This window comes from Myxine glutinosa, chromosome 5, assembly GCF_964187855.1.
Source record: "Myxine glutinosa chromosome 5, kmMyxGlut1.1, whole genome shotgun sequence".
Classification (NCBI taxonomy): domain Eukaryota; kingdom Metazoa; phylum Chordata; class Myxini; order Myxiniformes; family Myxinidae; genus Myxine; species Myxine glutinosa.
The window spans coordinates 27,711,509-27,734,038 of record NC_136265.1 but is presented as its reverse complement, the minus strand read 5'-3'; the positions used below and the strand labels follow the sequence as shown (position 1 = coordinate 27,734,038).

General features: G+C 50.1%; 1 protein-coding gene across 4 annotated transcripts in view; it reads left to right on the top strand.

Moving 5' to 3' along the window:
* The window catches only part of ATP6V1H (ATPase H+ transporting V1 subunit H), a 77,783-nt gene extending 55,488 nt beyond the window's left edge, over positions 1-22,295 (top strand). For all 4 annotated transcript variants that reach the window (XM_078777757.1, XM_078777756.1, XM_078777758.1 and 1 more), the window contains 11 exons: positions 865-954; positions 1,216-1,329; positions 8,001-8,105; positions 8,684-8,731; positions 9,254-9,351; positions 9,498-9,690; positions 9,849-10,027; positions 10,148-10,273; positions 11,415-11,516; positions 18,018-18,131; positions 21,044-22,295. In XM_078777757.1, the coding sequence (XP_078633883.1) occupies positions 865-954; positions 1,216-1,329; positions 8,001-8,105; positions 8,684-8,731; positions 9,254-9,351; positions 9,498-9,690; positions 9,849-10,027; positions 10,148-10,273; positions 11,415-11,516; positions 18,018-18,131; positions 21,044-21,101 (1,227 nt within the window). In that variant the 3' untranslated portion in view covers positions 21,102-22,295. The remainder of the gene's footprint in view (positions 1-864; positions 955-1,215; positions 1,330-8,000; positions 8,106-8,683; positions 8,732-9,253; positions 9,352-9,497; positions 9,691-9,848; positions 10,028-10,147; positions 10,274-11,414; positions 11,517-18,017; positions 18,132-21,043) is intronic.
* The last annotated feature ends 235 nt before the right edge of the window (positions 22,296-22,530 follow it).

Below are 22,530 nucleotides of genomic sequence, written 5' to 3'. Positions count from 1 at the left end.
AAGTCCTGGAGGTTGAAGAGACCGAGGAAGTTGGTTCCATTGGTGGGAGAAAAGGGGAGCAAATGAGTGAAGGTGAGCAGTGAGTCTGGAATTTTGGAGTTTCAACAGGAGGGGTTACGAGCAGACTGTGCACACCTTGCAGAACCCTGGGGTGAAGGAGGGGATCGGAGTACGGAAAGGGCAGAGCTGGGTGCAAGACCGGTAAGGAGGGCGATAGAAGGTGGAGAAACAACCGAATAGTCTGCGATGTAAAAGTGCTTGGCCCAGAGACTCGGCTTCATCGCGGACGATACCACTGATTTTGAAGGTCTTGATTTCCATGGTTGTTGTTTCGACCACATCAAACGATCATAAATCCTTGACAACCCCCATAAGTAAGCTTGCTTTGTCACTAAACATGAACTGAAATATTACGGAACAAAGAACTGATGAGATGCCGTATTCAGCAGTTAAAACTAATTGTGAGTTTTATTGGCACTGAGGCTCACGGAGGGGCTGTTACATGTATGTTGCGGCTTGAGTCAACAGTGGAGTTCACTTCAGAAAAACACAGCCAGGTGATGTTCGGGAAGGTTATGGAACTTTGGGTACTGGGAATGCCATCTCGTGATGGCGACCCGTCCACGATTGGTCACAATCCTGGACGGGTCGCAACTCCGCCGCAGGATACTCAAATGGCTCATTCTCCCCTTGTCTCCCTTGATTGACATGGCGGGGGGGAGGGGGGGGTAAGGGGGGAGTGGTTGGAAGGCGGAGGGTGGTGGGAGGGGGGGGGGGGGGGGGGGGAGAAAACCTTTTCTCATTGAAGAACGTAAAGTGACCAGAAAGACTATAATTCATGATGAATGTTTTTCTCCATTTCAGTGTGCGAAGACTTTCCTCAACTTGATGACGCACATTTCTCGAGAGCAGACTGTGCAGTTCGTCCTCACCTTGGTTGATGATATCCTGCAGGTGAGACGCGACCGAAACCACATCTTCCTCCACCTGCTTTTTCCAATTCACTCGAGTAACTCCTTACATCCATCAGGAATGTTGTGGAGGAGGTTTTGGAGACGAGCTGTGCAATGATGGAATCTTGTTTTGTTGTGAAACAACAACCAACGATGGTGGTGGAAAAGGCAGAAATTGAACTGCTTGAAGGATTAGGAAGAGGAGATTCCTCACACTGGCAGGGAATATGTCATAATGAAAAGTTCCAATTCTCTTTTGCAGGAAAACCATTCTCGAGTGCAGATCTTTTTCGATCACGCTCGACGCACAAAGACGTCGCCATGGTCTCACTTCCTCCCAATGCTCAACCGGCAAGACCCTTTCACCGTGCATCAGGTTCTTTGCTTTATTACATGCTTGATGATGATATGATACATGCCCGATTGGCAGAGATTAGGCAAGCACACTCAAACTGGTATACAGGTGGGAAAGTGAAATTAAAATATTAAGATTACTCTAGCTCTATTTGTTAAACTACTCGGTGTCACAGGTTAAAATGTGATTACTTGCATCGTATTTGAATAATGTAGGAATTGATCAATGCAAAGTGAACGATGCCATTGGGCTGACTTGGTTCGTTTCAAATGATCAGAGTACTTGTTGGTATTTATTGTAAAATCAAACCCGAGCCACAAAGCGAGTCGAATAAGTGGGAACGAGTCACACACACACACACACACACACACACACACACACACACACACACACACACACACACACACACACACACACACACACACACACTGTTGCGGTTTTGAGAGTGTACATATAACATCATTAAAGGTTTGCCCCCATAGTTAGTCCACAAGCAACACGTAGGCCCATTAGAATTAGTTATGACATAGTATGTGTAAGAGTAGGCCATTTCCCTAGTGACATCTGCGTTGTGTAAAATAAATAAGATCGGCCCCTTTCATTTTGCCTCCACTCTCCAAATCAACCTCGTTTGTTACGCTTTGGCTGCCAGCAGCGTTAGCTGCCTTTTGCTCGCTCCAACTAGTCGGGTGGTCACGAGGTAGGCCTGAGAGAGGGAGGAGCGCAGCGTCGAGGGTGAAGCGGTGGAGACAGCAGCGGTAAGGGCCACCAGCCAATCAGGGCTCGGGTGACAGGGCGTGGTAAGGGCGTGCCTATAAAAGCCCACGCACAAAGCCCTTGAGGAGGACTTCTGCGGCAGAGGCGCTTTGTAGAGGACTTACGCAACAGCACTCGTATGAAGAGGACTGATGCGAGAATTGATGAGGACTGGTTGGAGCGGAGAGCTGTGAGGACTTCTGCGCGAGAGCAGTGTGTAAAGGTCTGGAAGGAAGTGCGCCTTGCATATGAACTTGTATTGGGAGCGCATACGAATTTGTATTGGGAGCGCCTATAGCGCCGGTCCAGTTATTACGTACGCGACCGTGGCCGCAAGTAACCGCCCAGCCAGCCTTACCTTTCACCCCGTAATTGTCCGATCTGCGCCAACGACCCGCGGGGAGCTTCTGCCGCCCTGACCATCTTCTTCGCGGTGCGAGTCGGGGGCCGGAGAACGAGCTGTTGGACACCATCCCTGACCATCAACCTGACCATCTGCAATCCCCGTGTGAGTGTGTCTGAGTGTGAAACGGGCCCGTTGTCCTGGGATAAGTATAAGACTGTATAAGGCTGCACTGTGTTCTTCTTCTTCTCATTGTACATAGTGTAATAAACCAACTGTTATTCCTTGTTTCTTCCTGATTTGACCGTATCGGTGATTTCCGCCATGGGGTAAGCGTGGCACGATTAGGAACCGCTCGGATCGGGTTTAGCCATTGATAACGGCTCGGGTCACGGTTCGCTATCGCTCGGCGTTTCCACCAATAACCGTGATTCGGGCGGGGATTATTTCCTTGCTTCCTAGGTGGCGTTGGTACTTAGGTAATAGGAATTCGGCGTACAACCCTATTTAACACCGTCTGGAAGGAACGTCATAGCCCCGGATCCCGTCGGCTAGTCAACGACAAGGGGACTAATCCCCCCTTGGTAAAGGGGAGAAGGCCGACGAGGAGATCCGCAACAATATATATATACTAGCCGAAAGCGTTGCCCGGGTTCTTTTTGAATGAATTTACTACTATAATTCAGCTTTTACTCGCGGCCGTAGAAGATTGACTACTATAATTCAGCTTTTACTCGCGGCCGTAGAAGATTGACTACTATAATTCAGCTTTTACTCGCGGCCGTAGAAGATTGACTACTATAATTCAGCTCAGCTTTTAATTGCGAAATGGGCCTGGCCCGGCCGAGGTAGCCTCGTCCGGCCTCGCCACCTAGCCTATAACCTTCCCCAGGCCCGTCCCGACATTTTTTATTTCAGAGGTTTCCTCCTATCTTTCACCGTTCAGGAGATTAGTGCGTGCAGACAAACAAACCAAAACTTTCTTTTATATATATATATATATATATATATATATATATATATATATATATATATATATATATATATATATATATATATATATATATATATATATATATAGAATAGAAGATATAAAAACTTAAACTTGGGCTAAGGCTTGTACTAGAGCTGACACACACACATACGCAAGGACATACTGACGAAACAAACACTTAACACAGGCACTGAGCTTGGGGGAAGTGCCGTCACTTTGTCACTTCCCGGGATACTCTGGGTACCAGCGATGTCGTAGCAATGGCGCCGCTTTTCTCAATGTACTCAGCGGGGCATTTCCTCAAGAGGGGCATTTCATTTGTCTAGACTCTAGAAACTAGATCATCATCCAAATCCGAATGGACTTTTTGGGAGCGCACTCAAATGACTCATTGCGGCCATTTTGTTACTTAAACGTGTCCCTAACCATTTATTGAACTTGCATGGTCCGATTTTGTTCAAACTTGGCACAAGTACAGCACATGTCGGCATACACGTGCACATCACTTTATTTTGCGATTGATCAAAGATGGCCGACTGGTAGATTGGTGGACATTTTAGTTGTAAAAAAAACAAAAAAAACAATATTGATCACGTCCTCAAGCATTTCTCAGACATGCATTGACCGATCGTGTTTAAATTTGGCACAAAGAAAATGAATGATAATGATGAGTTACATATGCACGTCATTTTTTTCGAGATCAGATCCAAGATGGTGAACTGGTGGCCATTTTGTTACTTAAACGTGTCCCCATCCATTTCTCGGACATGTATGGACTGATTTTCTTCAAACTTGGCACAAAGACACTACATGAGCATACAGTACATATGCAGATTTTGTTTGGCCATTTGACCAAAGATGGCCAACTGATGGCCTTTAACTCCATACAGCAAAATTACTAAAACCACGGTGGGGGCTATGACATTCTTTTTTTTTTTGTTACCGTAATTTATGGACACTCATGTAATTATTATTGCAAAATTTGCAAAATATTATTTTGTCTTGAGAATGAACTGCACGAGGTTATTCCCTTGTTACCTCCGCCACCTAAGGTGGATGGAGGTTATGTTTTCACCCCTGTCTGTCTGTCTGTTTGTCTGTGAACAAGATATCTCAAAAAGTTGTGGACGTATTCGGATGAAATTTGGTGGAGAGGTAACTTGTGTGACAACGATGAAATGATTAGATTTCAGTGAAGATCGGGATCCGGCTAGTAGAATTTTAAAAGTAATTCTTCACCATTGGGAGATTGGGCCAAAACGATGTATAGCAGGATATCTCAAAAAGTTATGGACGGATTTTGACGAACCTCGGTGGACCGGTTGGGTGTCTGACAAGGACTATTCGATTCAATTTCGGTGAAGATCTGAATATGGATTCGGATATGAGAATTATTTAAATGATTCTTCACCATTGGGAGATGGGGCTAAAACCGATATACAGCACGGCATCTCAAAAAGTTGTTCATGGATTTACACGAAACTTGGTGGACGAGTTGGTCAGGTGATGAGAACAAACCAATTAGATTTTGGTTCAGGTCCGAATACAGATCCGGCCTATCGGTGAGATACAAAACATAAACTGCTCAGCCTGGCGGAGGTATGTGCTCTACCGAGTGACGTTATAGTTGATCAATTTGATTGGTTGATTGATGTTGTATCAGAGGGCAGGCATGTGATGGGGCATATTTTGATTCATACCTGCGTTCATTCTTCCTCCAGTTGTCCTTCTACCCTGCTGTTGGTGTGTCTCCCCTCCTTCCTCCACCCTTTCCACTATGTTGTTCTTCTGTGTTCTGTTCTCTATTTTAGCTCTTCCATGAACAAGAGTCTAGACTTTGTATACAACTATAATCTCTCACTCTCCCATTCTCCCACTCTCTCACACTCACTCTCTCACTCTCTCACTCTCCCACTCTCCCACTCTCTCACTCTCCTACTCTCTCACTCTCCCGCTGTCCCGCTCTCCCACTCTCCCACTCTCAACTCTCCCACTCTCAACTCTCCCACTGTCTCACTCTCCCGCTCTCAACTCTCCCACTGTCTCACTCTCTCACTCTCTCACTCTCCCACTCTCCCACTCTCTCGCTGTCCCGCTCTCCCACTCTCCCACTCTCAACTCTCCCACTCTCAACACTCCCACTCTCACTCTCTCACTCTCTCTCTCACTCTCTCACTCTCTCACTCTCCCACTCTCTCACTCTCCCGTTCTCCCACTCTCCCGTTCTCCCACTCTCTCACTCTCCCACTCTCTCACTCTCCCACTCTCCCACTCTCCCACTCTCTCACTCTCCCACTCTCCCACTCTCTCACTCTCCCACTCTCCACTCTCAACTCTCCCACTCTCAACTCTCCCACTCTCAACTCTCCCACTCCCACTCTTACTCTCTCTCTCACTCTCTCTCACTCTCACTCTCCCACTCTCTCACTCTCCTGTACTCCCACTCTCTCACTCTCCCACTCTCTCACTCTCCCACTCTCTCACTCTCCCACTCTCCCACTCTCCCACTCTCCCACTCTCTCACTCTCCCACTCTCCCACTCTCTCACTCTCCCACTCTCCCACTCTCTGCCTCTCCCACTCTCTGCCTCTCCCACTCTCTGCCTCTCCCACTCTCTGCCTCTCCCACTCTCTGCCTCTCCCACTCTCCCACTTTCCCACTCTCCCACTCTCAACTCTCCCACTCTCAACTCTCCCACTCCCACTCTCACTCTCTCTCTCACTCTCTCTCACTCTCACTCTCCCACTCTCTCACTCTCCTGTACTCCCACTCTCTCACTCTCCCACTCTCACTCTCCCACTCTCTCACTCTCCCACTCTCCCACTCTCCCTCTCTCCCACTCTCCCTCTCTCCCTCTCTCCCACTCTCACTCTCTGACTCTCCCACTCTCCCACTCTCTCACTCTCCCACTCTCCCACTCTCTGGCTCTCTCCCACTCTCTCCCTCTCTCCCACTCTCACTGTCTGACTCTCCCACTCTCTCACTCTCCCACTCTCTCACTCTCCCACTCTCTGCCTCTCCCACTCTCCCACTCTCCCACTCTCCCACTCTCCTCTCCCACTCTCTGCCTCTCTCCCACTCTCCCACTCTCTGCCTCTCCCACTCTCTGCCTCTCCCACTCTCTGCCTCTCCCACTCTTTGCCTCTCCCACTCTCCCACTTTCCCACTCTCCCACTCTCTCTCCCACTCTCCCTCTCTCCCACTCTCCCAATCTCTGCCTCTCCCACTCTCTGCCTCTCCCACTTTCCCACTCTCCCACTCTCCCACTCTCTCACTCTCTCACTCTCTCACTCTCTCACTCTCTCACTCTCTCTCTCTCCCACTCTCCCACTCTCTGCCCTCTCTCCCACTCTCTGCCTCTCACTCTCCCACTCTCACTCTCTCACTCTGCCACTCTCTGCCTCTCCCACTTTCCACTCTCCCACTCTCCCTCTCTCCCTCTCTCCCACTCTCACTTTCTGACTCTCCCACTCTCTCCCTCTCTCACTCTCCCACTCTCCCACTCTCCCAATCTCCCACTCTCTCACTCTCCCACTCTTTGCCTCTCCCACTCTCTGCCTCTCCCACTCTCCACTCTCCCTCTCTCACTCTCCCACTCTCTGCCTCTCTCCCTCTCTCACTCTCCCACTCTCTGCCTCTCTCCCACTCTCTGCCTCTCTCCCACTCTCCACTCTCTCACTCTCCCACTCTCACTCTCCCACTCTCTCACTCTCCCACTCTCCCTCTCTCCCTCTCTCCCTCTCTCCCTCTCTCCCTCTCTCCCTCTCTCCCTCTCTCACTGTCTGACTCTCCCAACTCTCTCACTGTCTCACTCTCCCACTCTCTCACTCTCTCACTCTCTCTCTCCCACTCTCCCACTCTCTGCCTCTCTCCCACTCTCTGCCTCTCTCACTCTCCCACTCTCCCACTCTCTCACTCTCTCACTCTGCCACTCTCTGCCTCTCCCACTTTCCCACTCTCCCACTTTCCCTCTCTCCCACTCTCACTCTCTCACTCTCCCACTCTCCCTCTCTCCCTGTCTCCCACTCTCACTGTCTGACTCTCCCACTCTCTGACTCTCCCACTCTCTGACTCTCCCACTCTCTGCCTCTCCCACTCTCCCTCTCTCACTCTCCACTCTCTGCCTCTCTCCCACTCTCTGCCTCTCTCCCACTCTCCCTCTCTCCCTCTCCCACTCTCCCACTCTCACTCTCTCACTCTCTCACTCTCTCACTCATATCGTTACTCGCATCTCGATAGCTCGTATGTATTAAAAAAGGCTGCTAAACGCCGGAGCAACTGATCACATTTGTGGTGCTCCTTCTGCTAACAAAGCCAATGAGTGACGGACATAGCGGAAGTCTTTTAACAACAAAGATGAAATAAAATGCCCATTTATAGCTTATTTGTATGCACTGTTGCACCGAATGAATTTGCCATAAACGGTTTCATTATAAACGTACCAATTCATTTCCATAAAATGAGGGAAATGATATAATCGACAATGCACGCAACATTCCGTTTAAATGAGGATTGTTTATTTTTTTTCGACACTGCTATAACTCACCATGTAAAACTTCAAACCCAGTTAACTAACCGTGTGTGGTTGCTAATATCCAGGCTGCAAGGATCATTTCAAAGCTGGCAGCTTGGGGCAAAGAGCTGATGGAGGGAAGTGATCTCAACTATTATTTCAACTGGATCAAAACCCAGCTGAGCTCGCAGGTACAAATTGCTTGGTTGATTGATTGGTTGATCGATCGATTGGTTAAATGCCCCCATGTATAACATCAAGTGGTTCGTTCTCTACCGCGGACGTTCTCATCGATTGCTTCTTCTTCGTTTGTACGCAGTACAAGGCTGCAGGGTAGAGCATGGCTCTGCCGCTGATGTAATGCCCTCTGCCGGTTACGGCAGGAATTTGTAACTTGGTCATTGTGCCGGCGATAGCTCGCCTACTCTTCGCGAAGGACACCATGGGATGTTCAACGTCTACCGACGAATGCTGACGCCCATTTAACGTCGAGGGATGGCACACACATTGATGAATCATCCAGCTATGACGTGCTCTGATGGGAATACCAATCCCGATGGGACGGCCCAATGACGGTGTAGAACGCTCAGGACGTCCCGGACCAATCATGATGTGCATTGCTGGAAAAAAAATAATCCCAGACATAGAGACAATGCAAAGCACTAATCGTAAACTGATAAATAGATGCTGAACCTGGCAAGAGACAATTATTTGAGATACATTTCTGCCTTTGTCTTTGCCCTCCCACCTACGCCCGTCTTCCTGATAGAAGTTGAAGTCTGGAGCGAACGATTCTGGACACATGTCTCCCAGTGAGGTGCGTGGTTATGGCTTCATTTTAACCTTGCATGGAATTTTTTATTTGTCCAACGATGTAAAGAGACTGACACTTTTTGAAATGAGCACCCATTGGTCAGACAGCTGCTGGACCACACCCACATCTGTCGCTTGACTCCACCCACTATGTCACCGAAACAAAACTATATGGCCGCCATCTTGGTTTTCTTGTGGACGTAACACATTCGGCCTGTAGGCCTCCACTGATGTTTCACTGCCTGCGTTTGTTGCGTCAAATTTCCATTGGCCTTGTTTGGTTTAAGTGTAATTCACGATAACGGACCCCAAAAGGTCGAATAGTAAGGTTTAATCATGCCCATCAAAACGCAAGGTGGATTTTTTTTCCCGGTTTGTGGCCACAGTGTGGTCATTCTTATTTATTTATTTCCAAATCTGTCCAGTGAAAATACAAACAAGAAATGGACAAATTGATTTGAGATTTCAGTGGGTAAGGAATGTAGTGAGGATTGCTGCTGCTGTTGTTGTTTCTTGCATCTCTTAGAGCTGCCAGTACGTGCAGTGTGTGGCCGGTTGCCTGCAGCTGGTACTGCGCGTTAGCGAGTTCCGCTACGCCTGGGCGCAGGTGGATGGTGTTAGTTGGTAAGGAGGAAGCAAAGATTGGGAGACTGAGCAAAGCATATTGTTGGATCGAGGGGTGGAAGTGGGTTTTGGGAGTGAGGGAGAGGGGGATTTGGAGTGTGGGAGATTGTGATGGTGAAAGTCATATTTATTTCTGTTCCCGGCAGCATTATGTCTGTGCTGAGCAGTAAGTGCGGCTTCCAGCTGCAGTACCAACTGTGCTTCTGCCTGTGGCTGCTTGCGTTCTGCCCGGAGCTGTGCCACATCCTGCGAACCGCGCCCGCCGTGCCAGTACTCGCGGACATCCTTCAGGAGTCTGTCAAGGAAAAGGTCACCCGCATCATCCTCGCTACATTCAGGGTCCGTGAAGTCCTAAAATTTGGTTCATCCATTATCCCGAAGTTGTAGATGTCGTTAAATTTAGTTTCCTTATGTTTAACTGATTCTCTTTCTTTGTCTCCACCTTAAGTACGTCGAGGGGTCAGTGGTTGTAGCGGATTTCTGACCTGCGTTTACAGAACCTTTTGGAGAGAACGGAGGAGCGTGAGGCTCGTCAGGACCTTGCCCTTGCCATGCTGCAGGGAAAGGTGCTGAAGCAACTTGAGAACCTGCAGCAAGCCAAGGCTGATGACGAGGACCTGCTGAATGACGTTGACTTTCTCATCAAGTGCCTCGGGGAGAGCGTCCAGGATATGAGGTGCGTTCGGATTTATTTGCGTTTGCTCCTTCCTCTTCTACCCTTCGTTGAGAGAGAGTTTCGTTTTCCAATGGCAATTTTGAATGCCTATGGGCCGCGTTTACTACGTCCGCCCTGCAGCTCGTTTGACGAGTACGCATCGGAGCTACGCTCTGGACGTCTCGAGTGGAGTCCTGTACACAAGTCCGAGAAGTTCTGGCGGGAAAATGCAACTCGTCTCAACGAGAGCAACTATGAACTCCTCAAGTACAGTTTCATATTTTTGTATATTCATGGTTTAACTCGGCATAGAAGGTGGATACGAATCTAGGGGTGTTGTTAGCTCACCTGGAACGTAGTTATTGGGATCTTATGGGATGGCGTGTCGTCGGTCCATCAGTCCGTAAACACTTGCAACTTCTTCTCCGAAACTGCTGATGGGATTGTGACCAAACTTGGCTAAAATGATACTTTGTATGATGCAACTCAAGTTTGTTTACGGCATTTTAAAAAATCGAGGTCTAAGGGGGTCTACCGGGGGTCAAAGTGGGTCCAGGTTTAACGCCCCAAAATAGGTATTTCCTTTCTTCTCAGAAACTACACACACTATTCCGAAGAAACTTCACCACAACCTTCATCACCCATGATGTACCAAAGTTTGTTACACGGCATTACAAAAAATCGAGATCCAAGGAAGTCCGTGGGGGGGGGGGGGGGGGGGAGGTTTGAGCCCCCCAATGTAGGTATTTGCTCTTTTCTCCGAAAGTACACATACAATTTCAATGAAACTTGATCACAACTTTCTTCACCCGTAATACATCAATGGGTGTTCACAGCATTAAAAAAAATCTGTTTTTAAGGGGGTTTGTCGGGGGGGCGGTGGGGGGGGGGTTGACCCCATAAAATAGGTATTTGCTTTCTTCTCAGAAACTACACACACAATCTTGATGAAATTTGATCACAACCTTCACCACCCATGATGTACCAATGTTGTTCATGGCATTCAAAAATTGGGGTCTAATGGGGTCTACGGGGGGGGGGGGGGGGGGGGGGGGAGGTTGCCCCCAGAATAGGTATTTTTTTTGTTTGTTTAAATTCTTATTATTACGTTGGTATGATTGTACATGCTGCCCTGTCTCCCAGCAACCATTGAAATTGGTTTAAAATACCGTGCTACTGTTTAAAATACCTTTCGTCGGTGTGGAATACTGCTTTATTCTACCAGGTGAGTGCCAAGGGGTATTGTCCCTAGTTTTTTTTTAAAGTTTCGCTTGAGAAACAGTATACATAAGCTTGCTTTGAGTCGGTGGTAGGGTACGTTCATCAGTTCTGTATACGAATTGAAATATTTTGCTGCACACTCTCAGCGTGAGTGTACATGTGAGTAATGGACTCTTCTTCTAAATAGAATCCTGACGCATCTCCTGGAGCGCTCGCAAGAACCTCAGGTGCTCGCCGTGGCAGCCCACGATATTGGGGAGTATGTGCGGCACTACCCTCGTGGCAAAAGGTTTGCCTCCTTCCTTCCTTGTGGATTCTTGTGTCGTGGTTAAATTGCGGATAGTAAATGGTCTGCACGGTGCCCTTTGTGACGTACTTTTGTGTGTCTAATCAAAGTTGTGGGCAGAGGCTGAAATCGAAGCTCATTCTCAGCCATACAGAGCACCTCATTTCCTTTGGAATGTTTTTTGAAAATCTTCGCTTTTCCAAAGTCGTGTTTTCATGGTTTTCTAACCCTGCACGGCCTGCTTAAATTCCATACACTTTACAAAGATGTCTAAGGCCTTCCGAGACGGAGCATCTATACGTTCCCTATTTCGTGGCCGTGCAAGCTTCACGGCCAACCCACCCAGTGCCTCTCGGCCTGCAGGGTGGCTAAAGGGAATGTCATCATATCCCCAAAATCTCATTGAATATTGCCAATAGGCAGGCTTTAGGGGTTGCGGAGCAGTGAAATGGTGTAAGTGCCTTCCCCGTGTTGATGATGTGCATTGTTAAAAACAGCTTTCTCCTTTAGCGTTGCCATTTCCGGCATGGAACACTTCACCCACAATTGATAATACTGTTCTAAAAAGACTTGGGGGTTAATTATTCATCAGTCATATCTTAACGAGTGTCAGCCCCAATTAGCATCGACCAGAATTGGAGGTCCAGTTAGATTCCCTGTCACTCTCGGCCTTGTCTTTCGCTTTTTCCCATCTCCCATCCATGCGTAACTTAAATCAACCTGTTGTCTTTTCCTCGCACCTCTACGTACAAATGGCTATGCCACATGTCAAGCTTCGAAGACTGGTGTCACAAACATTGCATAGCCACATGCGCTACCTCACACTTGACAGCACATGTGCAAGACCCACGCAGGAGTGGGCCAGAGGGCTATATAAAAAGGCAGCGACGATGGAGCCTCGCGGTCACTTGCAGCCCAGGAGCCCCAAAAAGCAGACGCCCAGCCATCGGACACTCGGTCAGGGATCCCGAGAGAGTGACTCGCTCAGCTGGGAATATCGAGCCAAACAGCTGAGACCCCCAGCAAGCAAGCGCACAGCCATTGGCATAACACGTACAGCCTGGGATAGCAGTGAACCTCACATCCAGCTGTACAGTACAGCAACGGAGAGCCAATGTTGAGACTGGACCGGGAGAGGGGTCCGATGCCATGCGTGCACCATGAATCTCTGCACTCCAGGAAAGACACACATGCACACACACACATGCACACACACAACTATACACACTGTCAGCTCTACTGTTTTCCTTGTGTTCCCGACCGAGTCTGCCCGTGCTAAGGATAGCCATGGAAACTGTTACCGTCCAGTTAAGCATGGCGTTCTGTCTTCATTACTTTTAATTGAATTTTCACCTCCGGTGTCCCCATCCACATTATTTATTACCTCCGCCAACAAAGGTGGATGGAGGGTATATGTTTTTACCCCTATCTGTCTGTTTGTGAACAAGATATCGCAAAAAGTTGTGGACGGATCCGTACCAAATTTGTTGGAGAGGTTGGGTGTGTGACAAGGACGAAATGATTCGATTTTGGTGAAGATCCGGATTCGGCTAGTATAATTTTTTTAAGTGATTCTTCACCTTTGGGAGATAGGGCCAAACACTATATAGCAGGATATCTCAAAAAAGAGATATTCCTTTGCCATCCACCGTTTGCCCTTCACGTGACTCGTGGTGGTCCCTCTCGGCTCTCCCCCCGTTGGTATTTTTGTGCACATAAGATTGTTCACGGTTCTGTTTAAATATTATTTAAATATGTATAACCTTTCCCCTTCAGTGTTTTACTCAGTGGTATTTTACAACACGCTGTTTTCTTCCTATTTAAAAGGCTTTTCTCAATTTCCTCTCCAACTCATTCCACCTCAAAAAAAAGAAATTCAATATCTTATACGTCTCCCTCACTACATGGTCTAAATTCACATTCATTCCATCCCTCCTCCATCATTCTGAACCGGATTGCTAACTTGAAAATCACAACAAACCCAATTTGTTTTCAATGTTCGTCTTTCATTAATCATCCACTTTCTAAACTCCCCTCTTGCCCCTCCCATCCAAATCCCTCCCCTTGCACCTACACTCCTAAACTCCCCCCTTGCCCCGCCACTCTTAAACTCCCCCCCTACCCCTCCACTCCTGAACTCCCCCCTTGCCCTTCCACTCCTGAACTCCCCCCTTGCCCTTCCCCTCCTAAACTCCCCCCTCACTCCTCCCCTTCAAAACTCCCCCCCAACCCCTCCCATTCAAATCTCCCCCCATACCATTCCTCTCCAATTCTCCCTCCTCTCCCCTCCTCCTCAAAGCTGCCTCCTCCCCACTTCGTCTCCCTTCTATCTCATACCTCCACCCCCCCCAACCTTCTTCTTTCCTCTGCCCCCCCTCAAACAACCCCTCACTGTGCCTCATCCCTTCACCTTCAAACCTTTCATCCTCCTCATCCTTCCCTTTCTTGGAACTCTTCTGCAATCGCTGACACACTAACAACTGCTCTCCCTACCTCCCCCTCTCAATCTCTCATCCTTCATCTTACCCTACTCCTCCCCTCCCCTGTCCTGTACCCGATGCTCCCCCTCTCTCTTCATTAACGGTATGGACCTCAAACATCCGGGGCCTTCGCTCAAACCTGACTGATCTCTCCATACAGGTTGCTTCTGACAATCCAGACTTGATCTGCTTAACAGAGACTTTCCTCCTTCAAGATGTCTCTGATTCCTTAATATCTCTTCCTGGTTACTCCCTCCTCCGGTATGATAGACCTGAGCCTCGGCCTGGTGGTGGGGTGGCTATCTTTATCAAAAACTCTCTTCCTCACTCTCCTTGCACTGCCCTCTCTCCTCCTCACCCCCAGGAGTACCTCTGGCTACGGCTTCATCTCCGCTCCCACCTTTTGTTCATATGTGTTCTGTACCGTCCCCCAAACAGTGATGACTCCATCTACATTTCACTGTCTGACAACATGGACCAACTTCTATCCACTCATCCCAACTCTCTCTTCCTCATATGTGGTGACTTCAATTGTCATCATGCCACCTGGTTGGGTGTGGGTTCCTCTCTCACCAGTCATGGCACCTCAGCAAAGGACTTCTGTGACTCACTGGGATTGACACAATCTGTCAATTTCCCGACCCGGATCTCAGCCAATGGAGTATCTTCTCTTCTAGACTTGGTTATGACCAACTTCCCTGCTAATGTCTGCTGCTCTTCTTCTGCTCCAATCGGTTCTTCTGATCATGTGCTTGTCAAAGTGGACATCTCTCTGGCCATTCTCAGAGAGCCTCCTCAGCGTCGACGAGTCTGGCATTTCACTCAGGCCGACTCGGACGGTCTTCAAGCAGCCATCAATCGTCTGGATTGGTCTCCCATCTCCACTGCCTCTGACATCAATTCTTCCTGGGAATTCTTCCAAAGCAAACTGATCTCTCTCATGCACAGATTTATCCCATCTCGCCTTCAGTTGTCTTACCCTTCCTCCCGTCCATGGTACACTGAATCTTGTGGTGAGGCAGTTGCCCTGAAACAACTTGCCTTTGCCTCTTGGAAGGCTAATCCAACTGAAGGAAATCTCAGTTCCTTCCACCAAGCTCGGAACAAGTGTGTGTCTACCCTCAGGAGTGCCAGGAAGCACTATCTCTCCTCACTCAAGAATGAACTCTCAAACCTGTCTCCTTCCTCCAAATCCTGGTGGCGTCTGGTCAAATCCGTTTCTGGTGTTTGTTCCCCCTCCATCCCCTCCCTTACCTCAAATGGCCACACAGTTGACATCGCACGTGACAAAGCCGAATGCCTCAACTCTGTGTTTGCCTCAAAATCCTTAGTCCCAAACCCATCTCTCTCTGTTCCCACCTTTCCCAGTCGAACCAAACTGCTCCTGGACTCTGTGACCTTCTCTCCTGACAAGGTGGAGGAGTTTTTGTCAAACCTCGACTCTGATTCTGCAACTGGACCAGATGGCATCAGCCCACGGGTCCTAAAATCCTGCTCTGCCGCTCTATCTCACCCTCTCTCTGTTCTTTTCACCCTATCTTTTGCTCAAGGTCATCTGCCAGCATCCTGGAAATCAGCCAACATTACCGCTTTACACAAAAAAGGTGCAAAAACAGATCCTTGCAACTACAGACCAATCAGCCTGCTCCCAATTATCAGCAAAGTCATGGAATCCATCATTGCTTCGGATATGAAATCTTTCCTCTTCTCCAATGGCTTGATCTCTGATCATCAATTTGGTTTCAGACCAGGTCACTCTACTCTGGACATGCTGCTTCTGCTGTCTCAACAATGGATGGAGGTCCTCAATGCCAAACAGGAAATCAGAGCTGTCTCCCTTGACATATCATGTGCCTTCGATACGGTCTGGCACCCAGCTCTGCTCACCAAACTCTCCTCCTATGGTATCCATGGAAATCTCCATGCATGGCTTGCGGACTTCCTCTCTGGTCGTAGTCAACGTGTGGCCCTGAATGGATTTCTCTCATCTCCCCTTCCCGTTCAGGCTGGAGTTCCCCAAGGCAGTGTGCTGGGCCCTGTGCTTTTTCTGGTCTTTATCAATGATCTCTCCGACTCTCTGGAAAATCCTCTGTATCTCTTTGCTGATGACTCCACTCTCTGCCGCTCCATTCCTCTTCCCTCAGATCGGCAGTCTGCAGCCTCCTCACTCTCTGAAGACCTGGACAAAATCACAGACTGGTCAAACATGTGGAACATGTCTTTCAATCCTGACAAATCTCACACTCTTACTATGTCTCTCCGAAAAGATCGACTGGACAACCCTCCCATCTACTTTCTCAACAATCCTCTCCAAGAAGTTCTGTCGCTCAAGCTTTTGGGTCTCACCATCTGCCATGATCTTTCTTGGGAAAACCACATTTCCAAGCTGGCCTCCAAAGCCAGTCGCTGACTGGGCATCCTCCGTCGTGCGAAGTCCTTCCTAGGCACACCTGAGCTCCTCACCACATACAAGGCTTTCATCCGCAGTTCAATGGAATACTGTTCTCCCCTATGGGCTGGTGCTCCTGCCTCACACCTGGCTCGGCTTCACGCTGTTGAATCCAAAGCTTTCAGAATCATTGGAATCTCCCGCGATGAAGCTATCTCTGAGGGCCTTTCACTCACTCACCGCAGGCAGGTAGGTGGTCTTTCTGTCTTCTACCGACTCCTCTCCGGCCTTGCTCCCCCAGCTCTCTCTGTGCTCTGTCCCCCAAATATTCCTACAGGTCGCACAAGATCTGCCAGCCACCCTCTGATGGTTAAACTGCCGAAATCTCGGCTCTCTGCTCACCTTCACTCTTTCATTCCTCTTTTCTCCCGCCTCTGGAACAAACTCCCACACTCACTTCAATCACACTCCTCCCTCCAGGTCTTCAAAACAGCTGTTCACCACCATCTCTTATCTTCCCCCATCCAAAACCTTGATCTTTTCTACCCCCACTAATTCACCCCAGATCCACCTTGTTTGAAATTCCAACTTCTTTCCTGGAAGTCTTGGCAGTGTCCATATGTTTTATACCTCTCCCCACCCCCCCCCCCCCCCCTTCCCATGCCTTCCCCCCAAAGCCCTCTCCCTCCCACAGTTCTCTCGATGTCTCCATGTCTCTCGGTCCCTGCTCTCAAATGTTGTGTTTGTGTCCTTCCCCCTCTCTCCCCATCTTGTCTACCGCTCCCGATGTTATTTGTTTTGTGTGTCTGTTTGTCTTTCTGTGTGATTAATGTTCGCTCTTTCACGAGCCTCGATCTTGTATACAAAAAAAAATAAAAAAATAAAAATAAATAAATAATAATAATAATAAGTGTGGACGACTTGTGAAAAAACTAGGTGGATGAGTTAGTTGGGCGACAAGAATAGGCTGATTAAACTTGGTTCACGTCCGGACCCAGATCCGACCTATCGGTGGGATACAAAACATAAACTGTTCAGCCTGGCGGAGGTATGCGCTCTACCGAGTGCCGTTCTTGTTAAACTTGTGTTGCTTTGAAAACGAGTTGCTCTGTATTTTGAGCCACGATTTATTCCTCCGGTGGAAGTAAATTCCTCCCCATCCCTTCCCCGTTAAACACTGACATAGTCGTGCGGTTCTATTGGGAAAACATAAACTGTGCATGCTCAGTTTGTGTTTTGGGAGTTTATTGTCTGGCGGTCTCACGTAGACCGTTAGGGAGATCGATTTCCATTACAATACTTTCCTTTCAACTCCTTTAACCTTCTTTAACTCCCTTTCAGCAAGATGATCTCCCGAGAGTGCAGTGATAATCGATAAGTGAGTACGGTAAACCCTTGTCCAACACGGGGGTTAGGTTTCAGGGAAAACGGTGTTGCGCAAGCTTCAGACCTTATGGGATAAAGGGGGAATGGTGGAACGTGATCCTTGTGGGATAAACATGGCACAACATTCAGAAAAATATGTTTTAGGTTTTTTTTAGTTTGTTTGTTTGTTTTTCCAGTACAGTAATTCGCCGATTTACGTTGTCTATTTGTGTCGTGTTAACGTTGTTAACACATTTTGTTTCGATGCAGGGTGATTGAACAGCTGGGCGGCAAACAGCTCGTCATGGGCCACATGCACCATGAAGACCAGGGCGTGCGCTATAATGCATTGCTTGCTGTGCAGAAGCTCATGGTACACAACTGGTGAGCTCTTGTAAAATCCCTTAGCTTGGATTAAGGAGAACATTGCTTCTCCCAACAAAGTGGTCCCCCGGCCCTCTTACCGAAACGAAGACTATTTGCTGTATCTTCAAAGATGCTGTTGGAATGTTTCTTTTATTTACTTGCTGTTTTATTTTCAAAGTGTGTCACAAATTATGTGATGCTGTCCAAATTCAAGTGCAGTAGCTCTGCCGGACCGCAAAATCGCCCCATATGTGATGCAGATGTAATAGAAACAAAAAATGGGAATATTAGGTTTCAGCTTCATCCACCCCCTCCCTGTATACAGTATTTTAACAAGACCCAAATAGCGTTGGTAACGCCAGTCGCCCCGGGTCACATTGGTAACGCCAGTCGCCCCAGGTCGTGTTGGTAACGCCAGTCTCCCAGTCCTGAATCGCATTGGTAGTCGGCCCGGGTCGCATGGGTAACGCCAGTCGGCCCGGGTCGCGTCGGTAACGCCAGTCGGCCCGGGTCGCGTCGGTAACGCCAGTCGGCCCGGGTCGCGTCGGTAACGCCAGTCGGCCCGGGTCGCGTCGGTAACGCCAGTCGGCCCGGGTCGCGTCGGTAACGCCAGTCGGCCCGGGTCGCGTCGGTAACGCCAGTCGGCCCGGGTCGCGTCGGTAACGCCAGTCGGCCCGGGTCGCGTCGGTATCGCCAGTCGGCCCGGGTCGCGTCGGTATCGCCAGTCGGCCCGGGTCGCGTCGGTAACGGCAGTCGCCACGAGTCGCGTCGGTAACGGCAGTCGCCCCGAGTCGCGTCGGTAACGGCAGTCGCCCCGAGTCGCGTCGGTAACGGCAGTCGCCCCGAGTCGCGTCGGTAACGGCAGTCACCCCGAGTCGCGTCAGTAACGGCAGTCGCCCCGACTCGCGTCGGTAACGCCAGTCGCCCCGAGTCGCGTTGGTAACGCCAGTCGCCCCGGGTTGTCGGCAAAGCCAGTCGCCCCAAGTCGCGTTGGTAACGCCAGTCGCCCTGGGTTGTCGGCAGCACCAGTCGCCCCGAGTCGCGTTGGTAACGGCATTCGCCCCGGGTCGCGTTGGTAACGGCATTCGCCCCGGGTCGCGTTGGTAACGGCATTCGCCCCGGGTCACGTTGGTAACCGCAGTCGCCCCGGGTCGCGTCGATAACGGCAGTCGCCCCGGGTCGCGTTGGAAACGGCAGTCGCCCCGGGTCGCATTGGTAACGGCAGTCGCCCCCGGGTCGCGTCGGTAACGGCAGTCATCCCGAGTCGCGTCGGTAAAGGCAGTCACCCCGAGTCGCGTCAGTAACGGCAGTCGCCCCGACTCGCGTCGGTAACGCCAGTCGCCCCGAGTCGCGTTGGTAACGCCAGTCGCCCCGGGTTGTCGGCAAAGCCAGTTGCCCCAAGTCGCGTTGGTAACGCCAGTCGCCCTGGGTGGTCGGCAGCACCAGTCGCCCCGAGTCGCGTTGGTAACGGCATTCGCCCCGGGTCGCGTTGGTAACGGCATTCGCCCCGGGTCGCGTTGGTAACAGCAGTCGCCCCGGGTCGCGTCGATAACGGCAGTCGCCCCGGGTCGCGTTGGTAACGGCAGTCGCCCCGGGTCGCATTGGTAACGGCAGTCGCCCCGGGTCGCGTTGGTAACGGCAGTCGCCCCGGGTCGCGTTGGTAACGGCAGTCGCCCCGGGTCGCATTGGTAACGGCAGTCGCCCCCGGGTCGCGTTGGTAACGGCAGTCGCCCCGAGTCGCGTTGGTAACGGCAGTCGCGTTGGTAACGGCAGTCGCTCCGAGTCGCGTTTGTAATGCCAGTCGCCCCGAGTCGCGTTGGTAACGCCAGTCACCCCGAGTCGCGTTGGTAACGCCAGTCGTCCCGAGTCGCGTTGGTAACGCCAGTCGCCCCGAGTCGCGTTGGTAACGCCAGTCGCCCCGAGTCGCGTTGGTAACGCCAGTCGCCCCGAGTCGCGTTGGTAACGCCAGTCGCCCCGAGTCGCGTTGGTAACGCCAGTCGCCCCGAGTCGCGTTGGTAACGCCAGTCACCCCGAGTCGCGTTGGTAACGCCAGTCGCCCCGAGTCGCGTTGGTAACGCCAGTCGCCCCGAGTCGCGTTGGTAACGCCAGTCGCCCCGAGTCGCGTTGGTAACGCCAGTCGCCCCGAGTCGCGTTGGTAACGCCAGTCGCCCTGGGTTGTCGGCAACGCCAGTCGCCCCGAGTCGCGTTGGTAACGCCAGTCGCCCCGGGTTGTCGGCAACGCCAGTCGCCCCGGGTTGTCGGCAACGCCAGTCGCCCCGGGTTGTCGGCAACGCCAGTCGCCCCGGGTTGTCGGCAACGCCAGTCGCCCCGGGTTGTCGGCAACGCCAGTCGCCCCGGGTTGTCGGCAACGCCAGTCGCCCCGGGTTGTCGGCAACGCCAGTCGCCCCGGGTTGTCGGCAACGCCAGTCGCCCCGGGTTGTCGGCAACGCCAGTCGCCCCGGGTTGTCGGCAACGCCAGTCGCCCCGAGTCGCGTTGGTAACGCCAGTCGCCCTGGGTTGTTGGCAACGCCAGTCGCCCAGAGTCGCGTTGGCAACGCCAGTCGCCCCGAGTTGTCGGCAACGCCAGTCGCCCCGAGTCGCGTTGGTAACGCCAGTCGCCCCGGGTTGTCGGCAACGCCAGTCGCCCATGGGCTGCGTTGGGAACACCAGTTGTCCAGAATATGTGCGCATTATTAAACGGGTTATGGTCACTGGAATTTGCAAGGTTAACGCTACACCTTGATAAAGATTGATACACTTACATTGATAAAGACATGGATAACATCATTATGGCATCTAACACTACTACACCTTGCACCCTCAACCGAGTCTGCTCCAATGACCTCAGGTAAATTGTTGGATCAGTATGACCTCTCATGGGTCTTTGGTGCGAATGTGATCTCGGGCATAGTTTTTCGCATGTTTTGCAGGGAGTACTTGGGCAAGCAGTTGCAGTCGGGGGAAAGTGCTGGCACAACACGGAGCTAGTAGCTACTTCCCTCCTACCTACCTGTCCTCGACTACTCCTACGGTGTCACGAACAGCTCTTCCAATGTGCGACCAAAACAAAAAAGCCGAATCGCAGTGATTATCATCTGCTATTTCGCATCTTGTTGTGGGTGCTGTCGTGCGTTGTCCTGTTTCTTTGGAATCACGAGAGATTCGTTTCTTTATCTGTGAAATTGGAGCTTTTGCAATCTTGCTTTAATTATTTTTTGCAGCAGCAGATTACCGTCACTGTGACGTCGTATCAAGAATACCCGAACCCTTGACAAGTCGGATTGTCTCAGACGCCATATATTTTGAGAAGGGATTCATTCATTCATTCATTCATTGCAGCACCTTGCTGATGCTTTGCGTCGTTGCTGGGGGTGCACCTGTGCCATTGATGCAGTGCCCCCTGTAGGTTAGAGCAGGAATTTGTATCTTGTTCCAGGGTGCCGGTGATGACTCGCCATCTCTTGTCGAAAAACTCGGTGGGGTCATCAACGTCCGCCTACAAGATCGTCGTTAGACTCCCGATCAGTGAGATTCAAACATTTGGTTCAGAACTTCCGGTGACCTCGATTGGGATTGGGATTGGGATAGACAGGTTCGCTTCTCTGCGGATTGATGTAATTTATGAAAGGGTGATCGTCTAATCGAAGAGCAATTCATGATTGTGATCAAATGTGCACGTACTGAGTAATTAAACCTTCCCCTTTAATTGAAAGTATTTGTTCTTGGACCAAACCGGCTGAAGAAGCCGTTTCGATGCACAGATTTGTTTGTGTCCAGAATGTTTATGATAAATCCATTGCTTGTCGTTCATGCGAATACCTGTATTTGAATACATTGTGTCTGTGCTATCTGCCATGGCAGTTTTTCCTTCTTGCCCTTTTGTGCATTTCATTTAGATATTACCTCACACACGCGAAGCGAAAAGCGGGGTTACGCAATTGGGTCACTTCTGTCTGTCCGTCCTTCCATCTACAAACGTCGGTTTATGATCGCGGAATAACTTAATTTAAATTGAATGTTATATTTTGAACGTGAAGCTGAAAACAAATCTGTGGTTTACTAGTACGTTGGCCCTGAATTTGTCCCGATCGCTCATGTGCAGAGAGGAGTCAGATAATTGTTCTCCTGTCTGTCTGTCTGTCTTGCAGTCAAATAAAATAAAAAATCATTCCAAACAGGAAACTCACTTTTTATTATGTCTCCGCCCCCGAAGGTGCCCGGAGGCATTATGTTTTTGGGTTGTCCGTCCGTACGGCCTAAACCTAGTTTTTCTCAGCAACCACATGTCCGATTGAGACGAAACTTTGAGGGTAGGATTGACACCCGTGTAGAATGTTTATACGGCGTAGCTCATAGGGCAAAGCCATCTAGAACATTGTTTGCCCGTCCGTATGTATGTAGGCATGTCGCCTCAAAC